Consider the following 16,277-nt stretch of genomic DNA (forward strand, 5'->3'; position numbering starts at 1 on the left):
CAGACATTCGGACAGGATTAGAATCAATAGAGATGGGTAAATGAATGGGTGGACCACAACCAAATCACTATAAAATGGAGAGGATGAAAAACATTTAGAAGATGGACAATGAACCAAAATATTTGCAGAGACAAAGAGTATAAAAAAGTGTTAGAAAAGGAATTGGAAGCATTATTCACGATAAATAAAAAAGAAGATACCTCCCTACAAATTATCTGGGATACCACAAAAGCATATATATGCGGATTAACTATCACATATATAGGAAGGAAAAATAAGGAAAGGAGACAGAAACAAGAGAAATTATATGAAGAATTTAAAAAACCAGATGACAAATTACAGGAAAACCCTCAAAACAAAAAAGCAAGAGAGGAATGGAATATAACCAAACATAAAATAAATTTGACAACTCAAAAGGAGATAGCCCAGAAAATAAAAATGGTAAAACAAAATTATTTTGAATTCGCGAATAAAACTGGTAGATGGCTGGCATACAAACTGAAAAAAGAAAAAGATAAAAGAATGATATATCAATTCAAAGATGAGAATGGGGAAATACAATATAGAAGAGAATCTAAAAAGAAAATTATAAAAACCTTTTTCTCAGATTCATACAAACAGGAAGAAATAGAGGAAGAAAAAAATTAAACAATATATAGAAAGGTCAAAAATGAATAAAATTTTGGAAGCACAGAAAGAAATATTAAACAGACCAATAACTAAATTTGAGTTTGAATTGGCACTGAAAAAACAAAAGAATAATAAAACACCTGGCCCAGATGGACTACCGGTGGAAATATACAAAAAGTTTCAGGAAAAATTGGGAGATATTATGTTAGAAGTATATAATGATGCTCTAGAAAACGCAAACATTCTGACAACCTGGACAGAGGCAATAATCATAGTCGGCAAAGAAGATACAGACCACCAGTTGATACAAAACTATAGACCAATCTTTTTATTAAATACCAACTATAAGATATTTGCAGCAATTATAGCAGAGAGAATTAAACAATTTTTGAACAACTACGTACATCCAGACCAAAATGGATTCTTACCAGGCCGACATATCAAGAATAATATAAGAATAATAATAAACACACTAGAATTTTATGAATTACACCCAGAAAAACAAGCTTCACTGGTTTTCCTTGATGCTCAAAAGGCATTTGATAATTTGAATTGGAATTTTCTAAGAGAACAACTAAAATTTATGCAATTTGGGACAAAATTTGAAAAAATGATAGGAGAAATTTACACAAAACAAACAGCAAGAGTAATAAATAATGATACTACAAACAATTTGGAATAACAAAAAGGTAAGACAAGGTTGCCCAGTCTCTCCACTATTGTATATATTAATACTGGAGATGCTATTAAAGAATGTTCGAGAAGATCAGGAAATAAGAGGTCTAAAAATAAAAAACGAGGAATACAAGGTTCAAGCTTTTGCCGATGACTTGGTATTCATAATAGAAGACCCGCCAGAATCAGGACCAAAATTAATTAAAAAATTAGAAGCATTTGGAGAAGTTGCAGGACTTCAGATTAATAGTAAATCAAAATTAATAACTAAAAATCTTACAAAGAAACAGGAAAGAGAATTGTAAATTAATACACAAATTCAAATAACTAAGAAGATAAAATATTTAGAAATTTGGCTAACTGCAAGAGGCTCCTCTATAAAAGAAGATAATTACGACAAATTAGTAAAACAGATTATAAAAGATTTGGATAATTGAAAAAATTTACAAATATCACTATTGGGTAGGATAGCCACCATTAAAATGAATATATTACCAAAACTGCTATTCTTTTTTCAGGTCATACAATAAAATTAGAAAAAAAATTCTTCGATACATTAAACAAAATTACAGCCAAATTACAGCCAAAACGTCCAAGAATAAGACTTAAATTTCTACAGGATGCAAAGGATAGAGGAGGAGTAGCACTCCCAGAATGGGAACTATTTTATCAAGCAGCAGGGATAACCTGGTTAAAAGAATGGATAGAACTAAGGGATAAAAGAATATTAACAATCGAAGGACACGATTTACAGGTGGGGTGGCATGCATTTATTTGGGATGGAAAATATAAAACACATAGTTATTTCAAAAGACATATAATAAGAAATGCATTATTTCAAATTTGGTTGAAAATTAAAAAACAGCACTACACAAAAATCCCAATTTGGCTTTCACCAACAGAAGCACTGAAACATCCAAATTTAACAGAATTAAATAAGATAATAAGATATAAAGACCTAATAGACCGACCAGGGAAACTGAAAACAAAAACTGGAGTTAGATTTAAATAGAGATATAGACTGGTGGACATATACTCAAATACAATCAAAATACAGAGAAGACACAGAAAATTATGAAATACAAATAGAACAACACGAATTAGATAAAACTATACTTGGGACAGAAGAGAAGTTAATTAGCAAGATTTATAAATTTTTGTTGTGCTACAAAATGGAAGAGGAGATAGTGAAAGATACAATGATTAAATGGGCACAGAATTTTAATTATACAATAGATTTGGAGAGATGGGAAGCAATGTGGCAAGTAAATTCAAAATTAACATTATCTGCAGCATACAAGGAAAACTAGTTGAAGATGTTTTATAGATGGCACCTTCCATCTACAAGACTTGCAAAGATGTTCCCAAATAATAATTCAACATGTTGGAAATACAAAAAAACTCAGGGAACATATTACCATCTATGGTGGACATGTCCTGCGGCAAAAAAATTCTGGGCAAATATTAAAAAATGGCTAGAAAAGATAACAGAACAACCAGTTGAAAGCAAACCAGAAACGTTTTTATTAGGAATCTTTATGAGAACATACACCAAAGAAATAAAATATCTGATTTTACACATTGTAACAACTGCACAAATAGTATATGCACAAAATTGGAAACAGGAAAAGATACCAACAGATGAAGAAGTGATAGGGAAAGTTTTAGAGTGTGCCGAAATGAACAAGTTAACAAAAGAAATTAAAGAGAAAGAAGAGACAGATTATTATATAATCTGGAATAAATAGTATGAATGGCTTAAGTCTAGAAATATAGGAAAAAATAAAGGGGAGAAATTAGAATGTACAGAATGTATTAGAAATGTACAATATGTAAATAATAAATATATAAGAATCTAGAAAAGTAAAGCTATTGGTATTAGATAATTTAATGTAAATAAAGAAAAGGGGATAAGTGTTGCATGGGCCCAGAGGCTGAAGATGATTGATAAGACTTTACAGCAAACAATGTCCAGAATCAACAGCACTTTATTGAGCATCCGACAAAGTTTATATAGTTTCTCAGTTTCTCATTTCTCACCTAACATACGTGTTACTTCATTATTGGTTAATTATTCTCCAAGGCACAATAATTGGTTAGTAATTATATCATTGGCTTTTCGTGAGAATACGTGTTTATGCTAGAAAGCAAATGCAACAGTGTTTCAGGGCTACAACTTTGTTTCATCCTGTATTATTGTATATGCTGGGAACGCTGCTTAAATGAGGTTTGCCATCCAAGATAAGAGCAGTACCCACATTCCAAAATGCATACATGATGAATAACAAAATGTTAGCCTTTCACAGATAAGAAAGAAAATAAAATAAATGTGATATGGGGGGAAAGGTATAAAAGTGAAAGAAGATCACCAAGAAACTCTGTTTAGAAATAGGAAATATGTATATGTTATATGTTGTGTGTTTGTCAGAGTGCGTATCACATTAAAACAATTAAAAATTTTTTTTAAAAAAACCAGTGGTTTATGAGATCCATAATCCTAGGTGTTTTGATCTTTGTGTATACAATTAAGTCAGGTGTACTGTGGAGCAATGCAGTCATGGATTCTTTGGCTAGTTTTGGATCTATAGTCATGAACAGGGCTGTGACATCAAATGAGACCATGATTTCATCCTCATCTTTAGTCATGTCCCTGTTTGTTTAAAGATACTGCGGTAGAAAGTTAATGAAGTATTGGCTTTCTCTTGTGAGGTGGCCAAGCTTTTTTGTTAATTCTTTTGCAATGCTGTATGTAAGGGTCCCTGGTAGTGATACAATTGGACAGAGGGGTATGCCAGGTTTGTGTATTTTGGGGTGTCTGTAGAAGCATGGGAGGATGGGTCCACAGCTTCTCATCTGCCATTGTTCCTCTTGGATAATTTGGCCTTTCTTAGTGAGATCACTGAGGGTTCTCTTGATCTGGTTGTCTAGTTTTTGTATTTTGTTGGTATTGACTGCGATGCAGATTTCTTTCCCCCAGTATTTCTTTTGCTTTTTGTAGGAATTGTACTCTGTCAATAATAACTTGGTAGGGTGATGATGGTCTGGTGCTATTTTAGTTTTCTGAGGGCTGCTTTGTCTTCTGTTGTAAGTTGATTCTGTTCTTATCTTCTTCTGATCTGTAGAATGATGCTTTGTGTAATGTTTTCTTGGACTTTATTGGACCCTCCAGAATATAAAGCTGACAGCAAACTGCACTCCTTACTAGCACTGATGATGTTACCTAGTTTGGGTAATGAAATATCTGCAAGAAAACAAGCAATCTCAGAGAGCACTAAGGACCCCTCATGTAAACCCTGAGTTACAAATATTCTTCTTTATTAGAAGATATTATAGAAACACCAGGGCCTCTGGTGGCTCAGCAGACTAAGTCTGTCTGTTATTAACACAGCTGCTTGCAATTACTGCAAGTTCAAGTCCCACCAGGCCCAAGGTTGACTCAGCCTTCCATCCTTTATAAGGTAGGTAAAATGAGGACCCAGATTGTTGGGGGCAATAAAGTTGACTTTGTATATAATATACAAATGGATGAAGACTATTGCTTAATACAGTGTAAGCTGCCCTGAGTCTTCGGAGAAGGGCGGGATATAAATTAAAAAAACAACAACACATTTGTCTGAATGTATAGGGTCTCCTGGTTCAGATTTGGACTAGAAAACCTTCAGGGTCCCTTCCAACTCTTTTAGATTGCAAAAGTGATCATTTCCCAATGGTTATATAATCCTTATTTTATTATCTATTTGTTGAGTCCCTGTTTCAGCCTTGTTCATTGGCTAATTTTGGATGTTCTCACATAAAATGAACTGATTAAATGGGTAAATCTGCCTCAGAGATGGTAAAATCTCTGCAATTTCATCAAATATTTATCTCACCAAACAGAAGTTTGGTGCAAAGTGTTCTCTTTAAAAAGATAACCTTGAACCAGAAGCAATTAAATTCACATGAGCTCTCTGCTCCAAATTCCTTGTTCTATCAAAGTTGTACTTCTCCAGTTAGAGCTTTGTTGAGGCCCACCTGATTTTCTACCAATCAAAGTACTAGTTTAAACACACCTATCTAATGAATCCTTAGTTCAGTTTATATTGATAAACTGATACAATTTGCCATGCAAGAAGAAAATAACCTTCAATTTAGTCTACTGTGGACTCACTCCCAAATCCCTTATCTATAGCGGATTGTAAAAAAAAACTTGGAATGAGCAAAGAATTTCAATCACCTACTTATAACAGGCTAATTTCATTATCCCCAAACATTTTTACTTTATACTTCCATCCTCATGCAGAAGAAAACTCAGACTGACATGCTTAAATATATTCCATGATACTGAAATAAACATTCAAGAAATATCTCCTATCTAGAGTACATTCAGACACAGAATTTAGTATGGTCACCTATGTACTTTTCAAAAACCCTCTCTATCCTTTGATGATGGAACCGATCTCTTATCTAATCTCAAATTATCTAAACAGTCCCATCAGGTAAGAATGTGTTTCCTTCTTTAATAACCAAGATTGAAAAGTCTGTAAGTTAGCCAAATTCTGTATACCCAAAAGGTAGGATAGCAACTTGTTGATAGTTGCCAGAATTAACTATTCTGCCATCTTGTGTAAATAAATTTCTGAAGGCACCAGGCATACACTGTTTTATAGACAATTATACCCAATAAAGGGGGGGAGGCTATTTCTATGAGTTACATCTGGCAGATGAGTCTGATGTTGGTTCCCTCCAGTGGTGGGATTCAAGTAATTTAACAACCGGTTCTCTGCCCTAATGATTTCTTCCAACAACCAGTTTGCCAAACTGCTCAGAAAGTTATCAACCGGTTCTCCTGAAGTGGTGCGAACTGGCTGAATCCCATCACACGTTAGCTATCTGAGATATCTAAATTGGTTAATTAGCTGAAAGCAAGAAAGAGACCATGAGGTGATAATAAATGCTGTATTCCACCATGAGCCATGGTGCAGTGGTTAGAGTGCAGTACTGCAGGCTACTTCTGCTGACTACAGTTTGGCAGTTCAAATCTCACCAGCCTCAGGGTTGACTCAGCCCACCATCCTTCCGAGGTCAGTAAAATGAGGACCCAAATTGTTGGGGACAATATGCTGACTCTGTAAACTGCTTAGAAAGGGCTGTAAAGCACTGTAAAGCAGTATATAAGTCTAAGTGCTATTGCTATTGCTATTCAATTTATTCTATCTAGCCTAGGGCTGTCAAACTTGATTTCATTGAGGGCTGCATCAGGGTTGTGTTTGAGAGGGCCAGGGACGAGAGGGGTTGTGGCCAGGTGAGCGTGGCTGGGTGTGGATAGCCATGCTGGAGGCCATGGAGGCTGAAAACAGGCCACGCGGGGGCCTTGCAGGGCCTCTGCATGGCCCATTTTTGGCCAGCAGAGTGCTGCAGGAGGCCATGGAGGCAGAAAATGGGCCATGGGGGTCCACATGCCCCCACATGGCCTGTTTCGGCTGGCAAAGGCATTGCGGGCCAGTCCTTTGATATTTCCAGGCAGGCTCCATGGGCTAGATTTAAGCATTCTGCAGCCAAGATCTGACCCGCTGGCCTCGCGTTTGACACCCCTGATCTAGCCAATCTGATGTGGATACTGAGGCTTATTTCAGTGAAAGTAAACTTGGAAACTGGAATACCGATTTTGATACACTGTTAATAAGACAAATTTATAGTATTGCTAAAAAACAACTGTTTATATGTCATATACTTGTTTTTCAGATTCTAATTATGGTGGAAAGATTCCAATTGTATGCTTTGCCCAAGGAGGAGGAAAAGAAACTCTGAAAGTAAGATATTTCCTAGGCCCCAGAAGCATTTATAGAAAAAGATAATCTTTCAGTATTTGTAGTCCTTTAGATGATAATAATTTAAATAATATAGCCTTTTTATATTTTGAATATGGTTTCCATTCTTTTAAGTACATTTGTTTGTTTTATAAATTGCATTTTAGTTAGTCTGGAAATCAATTCTCTACCATGCATTTCATAAATAGAGGGACCAAAAAACAAGTAGGAATGCAGTACCAGTTAGGATCTCACGATGTGTGACACCTGAAAACAGCACAACATTTTAACAAATAACTGACAACTGCTGCATCTGTGCATAATTTTTTGGAACTGAATCTAACACTCCACAGCCATAAGGCAAAAGAAGTTTCCTTGCTACTGAGACCCTCTAGTGTTCTGCTAAGGAAATGTGCCTTAAGATGCAATACACAAAGTAACTGATCTCTGAGAATAGACTGGCTTGCACTAAAAAAGGCGAAGTACTTAGAGCAAAGATTTCAGAACATACATTGAAATACATATAATCTAAACTAAATCTGTAACTATAACTATAATTACTCTAATAGTCATGGATTAGAAGACTTCTAAAGACCTGCTTCCAAAGCTAGGTTTCTTGAAAGAATAAGCAATGTTAATATTACAAACTTGTGTGCTAACTGAAGATCAGAGACTGGTGTTTTTCTGCCTCTCAGATTTTACAAGTTAACGAGCTTTCTCTGATTCACTCTATAGTTCTATATTTGTTTTCTATCAGGAGTGATCAGGGGACAAAATTCTACACAAAGAAAGGCAGTATGCCCATGCAACATCCTTGCTATTCTCTGAGCTTAGTTGTTTGCTTACAGACATTTCATTACCTGACTAACATCAAAGAAATAACATCTACATTGCTAGGAGGGAGTGTCTCAGATCTGCCACCACTTAAACCTTTATTTTTGTATATATATACTTTATTGAACTTTTTTACATTAAAAGCATAGAAAAAAAGGAAAAAGAAAAGCTTATATCATTTAACAGCTTTTTGTGGTGTTTTTCATCTAACAATAATCCGTGCAATAATGACAAACATTAAATTATACATATTTGTGTTCTTATTTTATCTATTGATTATACTATCTCCTTTCCATCCATCCATACCACCGTTCCCATATACCATAAAATACTGATGTCTCTTTATCATTCAGACTCAGAGTTAGTCCATTTCTGCGCAATTCATAATCTTTTGTATAATAAGTCTCTCTGTGGGCACACATGGCTGTTTCCAACATTGAGCGAAGGCCATCCTAGCAGCAGTTAATATATGTAGTATTAAATATTTTATACTCTTCATGTATTTTTTTTTAAAAATCCCCAATAAAAAAAGTTCGGGTTCTAGATCCAATTGTTCATTCGTGATTTCTTGTAGCCACTTTTTAATTTTTAACCAATATTTACGTGATTCGGGGCAGGACCACCACATATGGTAATATGTTCCCTCTTTATTTTTACATTTCCAGCATATGGGAGACATTTTGGGATACATTTTCGCTAGTCTCGAAGGGGGCAGGTGCCACCTGTAGAACATTTAATATGCATTTTCTTTGTATGCTGCTGATTTTGTTAGTTTATAATTTCTGTTTCATATTTTCTCCCAATCTGATAAATTTATATTATGTCCAATATTTTGACCCCATGCAATCATACATCCTTTCACTACTTCTGCTTCCAATTCTACTTCTAGCAAGTATTTATAAATTTGGGTAATTTTTTTTTGTCTGGCCCTAGTAAAATTTTATCTAATTGCTGTAGTTTAAAATATATTCCATATACTTTTATATCTTGTTTGTATCGATTTTGTAACTGAAGATGGGCCCACCAGTCAACCCGTAGTCCTTGTTCTTGGAGGTCCTGTAGTGTTTTTAATTTTCCATGAATATCTAATAGATCTTTATATAGCATTTTATTCAAATCTTGAATAAAGATAAATTGAAGGGCCTCTTGTGGCTCAACAGGCTAATGCAGTCTGTTATTAACATAGCTGCCTGCAATTACAATTACTGCAGGTTCGAGTCCCACCAGGCCCAAGGTTGACTCAGCCTTCCATCCTTTATAAGGTAGGTAAAAAGAGGACCCAGATTGTTGGGGGGGCAATACAAGTTGACTTTGTATATAATATACAAATTGATGAGACTATTGCCTTACACAATGTAAGCCGCCCTGAGTCTTCGGAGAAGGGCGGGATATAAATTCAAAAAAAAAAAAATCTAAATTATTTGGATGAATCATCGCTTCCATTGTGGATAGCCAAATTGGGATTTTTATATAGTGTTTCTTTTTAACTTTAATCCAATTGTTTATTAGGGAATCTCTAATCAAATGTCTGTGGAAATACTTTTGTTTTGTATGGCCTGTTTCCCACAGGAAGGCATGCCATCCTCTCTGTAGGACGTGGCCTTCTATAGCTAGTATTCTTTTATTCTTTAAATTGATCCAGTCTTTAACCAAACTAGTGTTGCTGCACTATAATATAATTTCCAATTTGGTAATTCGAATCCTCCTTTGCTCTTCATATCTTGTAGATATTTCATTTTTATTCTAGGTTTTTTCCCCTGCCAAATAAATTTTCCAATTGTTTTATTAAGGTCATTAAAAAAGATCTTTTCTTTTTTTTCCTGAAATTTATTTTTCCCGCCCACTTGTATATTCCTTCAAATTTCATAAGTCTATTTCTTAAATTACAATCCAGCTTCTCAAATTCAAATTTTCATCACTTATATATTTCTTCAATTGTCATAAGATTTAATATTCAATCTTCCAATACTACTCCATCAATCAAATATCAAGCAAATAATCATTTAAACTACATCCACAATATAACAGTAAACAGTTAAAATCATTACATCCACATTATCTAAATTCATAAATTTCACTTTCCATCCTTCACAATTGAGTAATATCATCCCATAGATTTATACCATACAAATAGCAAATAACAAAAATCCTATAATTTATATCCTAAACAAATCAATTCCAAAAATTAACCATAATCATCATATTCACATCTTAAACATTCCTCCCCTCTCCCATTCTATTTTCCATCATTTCCAAACCAGTTAACTTAGCATCTAACAACAAAGGATTCCCACTCTTTAAAACATTAATATAAAAATGTCTCGCTTTCGTAACTGAATTAAGAAAATACTTTCTGCCTCTAAAATTCACTGACAAACCCATTGGGACTTCCCATCTAAAATATATCTGATATTTCTTAAACTCATCCACCAAAAAAGCAAATTCTCTTCTGTTTCTTAACATTTTAGGAGGAATTTCCTTCATCATTTTTATATCCCAATATCTGAAATTTATTTTTACAAAAGGCTTGCAAAATTTCATACCTAACCTTTTTAGTTGTAAAATAAATAACCACATCCCTAGGTACTCTATTTTGTCTTGCCCACCAAGAATTAACACGATAAATTCTTTCAATATTAATCTCAAAATCTTCTGGCTCCACACCCTTTATCTGAGCAAAGGCTTGCGCAAAAATCTCCTTTAAATTTTCCTTCCTATTTTGTTTCAACCCCCTCACCCTTATAGCATATTCCATTAATCTATATTGTAATATTACTCTTTCTTCATCTGCCCTATCTACCTTTGCCTTTATATCTTCCATCTTATTATCTAAGTTCCAATTGTTTTGATTTTTTTGAATTTCTTCTATTTTCCTTTGCAACTCTAAATTAGCTTTATTAATTTCTGCAAGATCATCCTGCATCTGAATACAAGAGCTTAATATTTGCGCAATTGCATCCTTTACCATTTTCATTTCCCTCTTCTGCTCTTCCACCACTTCCTTGAAATCCAACATCTCTTTCTCTATTTCGTCAAATTTTTGATCTATTTCTAAAAAGTGACTCTCCAAAAACTCCTGTAAAGAATTTCTTACTTCCTTTTTGATTTCTTCTTTTAATTTTTGAATCTGAGCTGAAGAAATTTCAAAGTTTTTAATGACTTTTGGCACTATTTGCTTAAAAGCCATTAAAAAAAAAAGATAGCTTAATAATAGACCAAGAAAAAGAAAGAAAAAAAAATTAGAAAAGAAAGTTTCAAAAAAACCTTATCTTCTAAATCACTATAATCCCAAAGAAGAAGAAAAAATATAAATCATAAGATTCTCATTTCTTCCATTTAGTCAGTATCTTCCTATACATCTTCTATTTCAACACACCTTTGGCACTATTTGCTTAAAAGCCATTTTTAAAAAAAAATATAACTTAATAACAGACCAAGAGAAAAATATTTAGAAAAAAAATTAGAAAAGAAAGTTTCAAAAAAAACTTATCTTCTAAATCACTATAATCCCAAAGAAAAAGAAAAAATATAAATCATAAGATTCTCATTTCTTCCATTTAGTCAGTATCTTCCTATATATCTTCTATTTCAACACACTTTTGGCACTATTTGCTTAAAAGCCATTTTTTAAAAAAAAATATAACTTAATAACAGACCAAGAGAAAAAAAAATACTTAGAGAAAAAAAAAATTCAAAAAACTTTTCTTCTAAATCACTATAATCCCAAAGAAAAAGAAAAGATATAAATCATAAAATTCTCATGTCTTCCGTTTAGTCAGTATGTTTCTATGTATTTTCTTTCTTCTATTTCTTTTTTTTTTTTTATTAAAAAAGTTTTACAACAATTAAATTTTTCCCCCTCCCCCCCTCCCTCCTAAACCCCCCTCCCCCCCCCGGACTTCCCGGAGCAAACACAAGGTATAGTTCCTTAAACAAAACAGTCATACATTAAATTTTTAAAATCTAACACAATTATAATCTTTCTCTCTCACATAACCTGACTTCTTCCATTAAAATCAAAAATAACATCCTTCATTCAAAAGCAATCCGAAATTTCTTAATCTGATATCTATTTTGAATATAATCAATCCAGTTCTTCCATTCATTTAAATATTTTTCTTGAGTACTGTCTTTCAAGAAGGCTGAGATTTTAGCCATCTCAGCCAAATTGGAAACTTTCAATATCCATTCTTCTATTGTGGGTAATTCTTTTTTCTTCCAATATTGTCCAATCAACAGTCGTGCTGCTGTTATTAAGTTCAAAATCAACTTAGTCTCAATCACTGTACAGTCCGTTGTTATTCCCAAAAGGAAAAATTGCGGTAGGAACTTTATCTTCTTCTTCAGAACATTCTGCATAATCCACCAGATTCTTATCCAGAAAGACTTAATTTTCTTACAAGTCCACCATACATGAAAATATGTAGCATCATCACAATTACATCTCCAACATTTCGCTTGCATATCTGGATACATACATGATAATTTTTTAGGATCTAAATGCCATCTATAAAACATCTTATAAAAATTTTTCCCTTAAATTCTGCGCTTGCGTAAATTTAACATTTCTAACAAATTTTTCCCATGTTTCCAACATTATTGGTTCTTGAATATTCTGTGCCCATTTTATCATACAATCCTTTATTAAATCTCTTTCAGAATCTATTTCTATCAACACAGTATACAATCTCTTTATATGCTCCTGAGTTTGATTTCTAATTTGTTTAACCAGATTTTCTTCATTTTGAATGATACCAATTTTCTGATCTTCTTTCCATCTAGCCTTTAACTGTCCATATTGAAACCAAGTATAATTCCTCCCTTCTTCTTTTAATGTATCCAAAGATTTTAGTTGTAAATTTCCCCTCTCATTGTATAAAAGATCTTTATAAGTAATCATTTCTTGTTCCTGTTCTATATTTATATTCTCTACTGCGTGCCGAGGACATACCCATATAGGAATTTTGTAATTTAACTTATAATAATATTTTTTCCAGACACGCAGAAGAGAAATTCTCAACACATGATTCTTAAAAGCTTTATCTACTTTCTTATCATACAATAAATATGCATGCCAACCATATAATAAATCATAACCTTCTATATTCAAAATCCTTTCCTCCGTCAAATTAAACCAATCACTTATTACCGAAAGAACAACTGCTTCATAATACAGTTTTAAATTAGGCATTTTTAATCCTCCTCTTTCCCGTGTATCTTGCATTATTTTCATTTTGACTCTCGCTTTTTTCCCTTCCCATATAAATTTATTAATTCCAATCTGCCATTCATCCAAATTTTTATCTTTCTTAATTATTGGTATCATCTGAAACAAGAACAAGAATTTAGGCAAAACATTCATTTTTATAGCTGCTATTCTCCCTAACAAAGATAATTGTAATTTTTTCCAAGTATTCATTTCCTTCTGAATTTTTTTCCATAACACATCATAATTATTCTTATACAATTTTCCATTTGATGAAGTAAGAAAGACTCCTTTTTCTGCCTCGCTACCCAAGAATTAACCCTATATGCCTTATCAATTTGAAAATCAACTTCTCGAGGGTCCATGCCTAACATTTCAGCTAAGGCTTCTGATATAACTTTTTAAAGATCTTCTTCCTTCCGGTCTTGAAGACCCCTAATTCTCAAAGCCTTCTCCAACGCTCTATATTGCAATACCACCACATGATCCTCATTTTTATCCACTTTATTTTGAAGCTCTCCAACTTTATTATCCAAATACTGATTTGCTTGACTAATTACTTCCACTTTATCCTCCATTACTTCCAAATTTTTTGCCAAACCTTGAAAAACCATCAATAAATCTTCTCTAATTTTTATTAGTCTCTTTAATTTCTTCCCTAAGTTGATCCTTCACACCATGAATATTATTCATAATTTCTTTAAATCGCTCTTCAGAAACTCTATTCTGTTCCTTTAATATATCTTCTAAATTAGTTTCAGACCCCTTCTCGTCATGGGAACTTTTGGTGGCTTAGAAGCCATTTTAATTTAAGTAAAGTCTCTAATTAGAATTATAAAATCTCAAAGTCTCAAAAGTCTCCAATTAAAGTTGTAAAATAAAACTTTCACCTTGCCTCCTCTGGAAAGCTTCTATTCAGCTAAAATCCACAAAGGCGAACTTCACTTTCTCTCACAAGCAGCCTCAATCCACTTCCTCTCAGACGCCATTTCTTCCTTCACTAAGTTCAAGTGAGAAAAGTTTTCCCCTTTTAAAAAGGAGTAGAAGTCAGCTCTCTTCTTGCTTCCCCAGTAATCGATCACTTGTATTTGTCCCGTCTGCTTTAAGTTATTCAAAACGGAATCAATTGAGCAGAGGTGGGCGTTTTCCTCTTGTCCTGCTTAATTAACAGGATCGAGCCGAGTCTGGAGTGAGGCTGGGTTATGCAGGCAGCCCTCCGAGACTCTGCATAAGAAAGCAGAGCCCCTGGGGCAATCTTCTGCTATCCAGCCGCTCTGGCTAATCTCTTTCACCCAGAGAAAAGCTTTGAAGCTGGCTAACAGCCGTTCTCCCGCTGTTTCACCAGCTTTTACAGAATCTCAGTTCGGGACGCCATTCCAGGCGTCCTCTCGGGGAAAACGAAACCACCGGAAGTCTTCTTTCTTCTATTTCAACACTAGCCATTAGTAAGCATTTCTACTTTCGTTTTCAGTACACACATTCCACAAAACTGCCATTTGCTTTCTTCTCTCCTATCTTCGCAGCAAATAAATCCTCAGGGGCTTACAATCTTCTTACAAACAAGTGCTAGAACTCCAGTTTCTGCTCCGTCCACGTTACAATCCATCATAAATCAATTCCTGCTGTGGAAATTGGATGCTTCGTTTGTTTGTCATAAAGGCAAATGCCTCACTCAGCCAGGAGCTTATCAGGTTATAGAAGGAGAACTTCCCGCAAGCTTTAAAAGCTTATTAGGGCATCTCAACCTCAACCTAATTGCTCATCTTTCCTTCTTTGCCCGAAGGAAAGAATTCCAAGCTGTCGGACCTAGATTTACGATGTCCTGACAGCTTTACAGACTAGGGAGTTGCAGCTAAATCATAGCTGCTCTCCACGAAGCGGAGCCAAACCGGAAGTCATAACCGGAAGTTTTTGAACCGGAAGTTCAAAAAAAATTTGAACTTCAGAAGATGGACTAATTTTTAAAATGGACTGTAAGAAGAATGGACATTAAATGTTATGGCAATTGAAGAAATATATAAGTGATAAAAATTTGACTTCGAGAAGATGGACTGTAATTTGAGAAATGGACTTATGAAATTTGAAGGAATATACAAGTGGGAAAAAAATTGAATTTGAGAAGATGGATTAATTTTAAAAATGGACTGTAAGAAGAAGTAATATGTGAAGTTGGTATTGTTTCTTTTCTTTTCTTTTCTTTTTTTTATTATTCTTTCCTATCTTTTTATTTTTATTGTGAGGGGATCTATAGTTTTAAATTTTTTAAGGTGGGAGGTTATGTATATTTTGTATACTTTAGCTTGTGATTGTTGGCCATAATACCCGATATTTGCTCTGGGAAGTGGGGGGGGGGAAGGGGGGGGGGAAATGATACATGGATTGATTATTAATGTACAGTAATTTTTGAAGATATGAAATTAAAAAATTTAAAATGATATTGGGGATGCTCGACTGCCATTTCAGGAAGAAAAGGAGAGAGGAGTAGAAGGAGGGAAGAAAGTAGGTAGGAAAGTGTAGAGAAGGAGGAGGGGAATAAGAGGGTTAGATAGGGTGGAAGGAGGGAGGAGTGGAGAAGGAGGAGAGGAAGTAGTAAAGTGAAGGAGATGAAGGATGGGATAGTAGAGGGTAGAGAGGGAGATTGTGTAGTAAGGAAGTGGCAGTCGGGCAGGCCTGAATCAGTAATAAATAAAAATTAATGATTAATGATGGATAATAATTTGCACATAAATATGATGTTGAAAAATGAAAATAAAAAATTATTTAAAAAAAAAAGATATTTTCTAATTTGACTGGAACAGTCTGAAACAAATATAGAAATTTTGGTAGTATAGACATCTTTACGGCTGATATTCTTCCTAATAGTGACAGCTGCATCTTCTTCCACAATTCTAAATCTTTTTTTTTGTTTCTTGTAATAATTTGTTGTAATTATTCTCCTTTATTGCTTTGCAATGCACTGTCAACCATATCCCTAAGTATTTGATTTTTCTTGTTGTCTGAAGTCCAAGTGATCTTTCCAGTTTTATTGTTTGTGGTTCTGTTAAATTTTTCGGTAGAAGTTTCGTTTTCTGTCTATTAATTTTCAGCCCTGCTACAGTTCCATATCTTTCTAATTCCATAATTAGTGCTTGTCCTCTCTCTAGTGG

The 16,277-nt window shown here is 34.0% G+C and overlaps 1 protein-coding gene and 1 long non-coding RNA gene across 2 annotated transcripts in view; one reads left to right on the top strand and one right to left on the bottom strand.

Annotated features, from left to right (window-relative positions):
* Positions 1-16,277, top strand: part of TRPM8 (transient receptor potential cation channel subfamily M member 8) — a 657,600-nt gene that overhangs the window by 311,959 nt on the left and 329,364 nt on the right. Inside the window, exon 8 of the mRNA XM_058185213.1 lies at positions 7,027-7,094. Within this exon, the coding sequence (XP_058041196.1) occupies positions 7,027-7,094 (68 nt within the window). The remainder of the gene's footprint in view (positions 1-7,026; positions 7,095-16,277) is intronic.
* LOC131199512 (uncharacterized) overlaps positions 1-16,277 on the bottom strand; it is a 255,514-nt gene that overhangs the window by 169,909 nt on the left and 69,328 nt on the right. The window lies entirely within an intron of this gene.

The sequence above is a fragment of the Ahaetulla prasina genome, chromosome 1 (assembly GCF_028640845.1).
Source record: "Ahaetulla prasina isolate Xishuangbanna chromosome 1, ASM2864084v1, whole genome shotgun sequence".
NCBI classification, from domain to species: domain Eukaryota; kingdom Metazoa; phylum Chordata; class Lepidosauria; order Squamata; family Colubridae; genus Ahaetulla; species Ahaetulla prasina.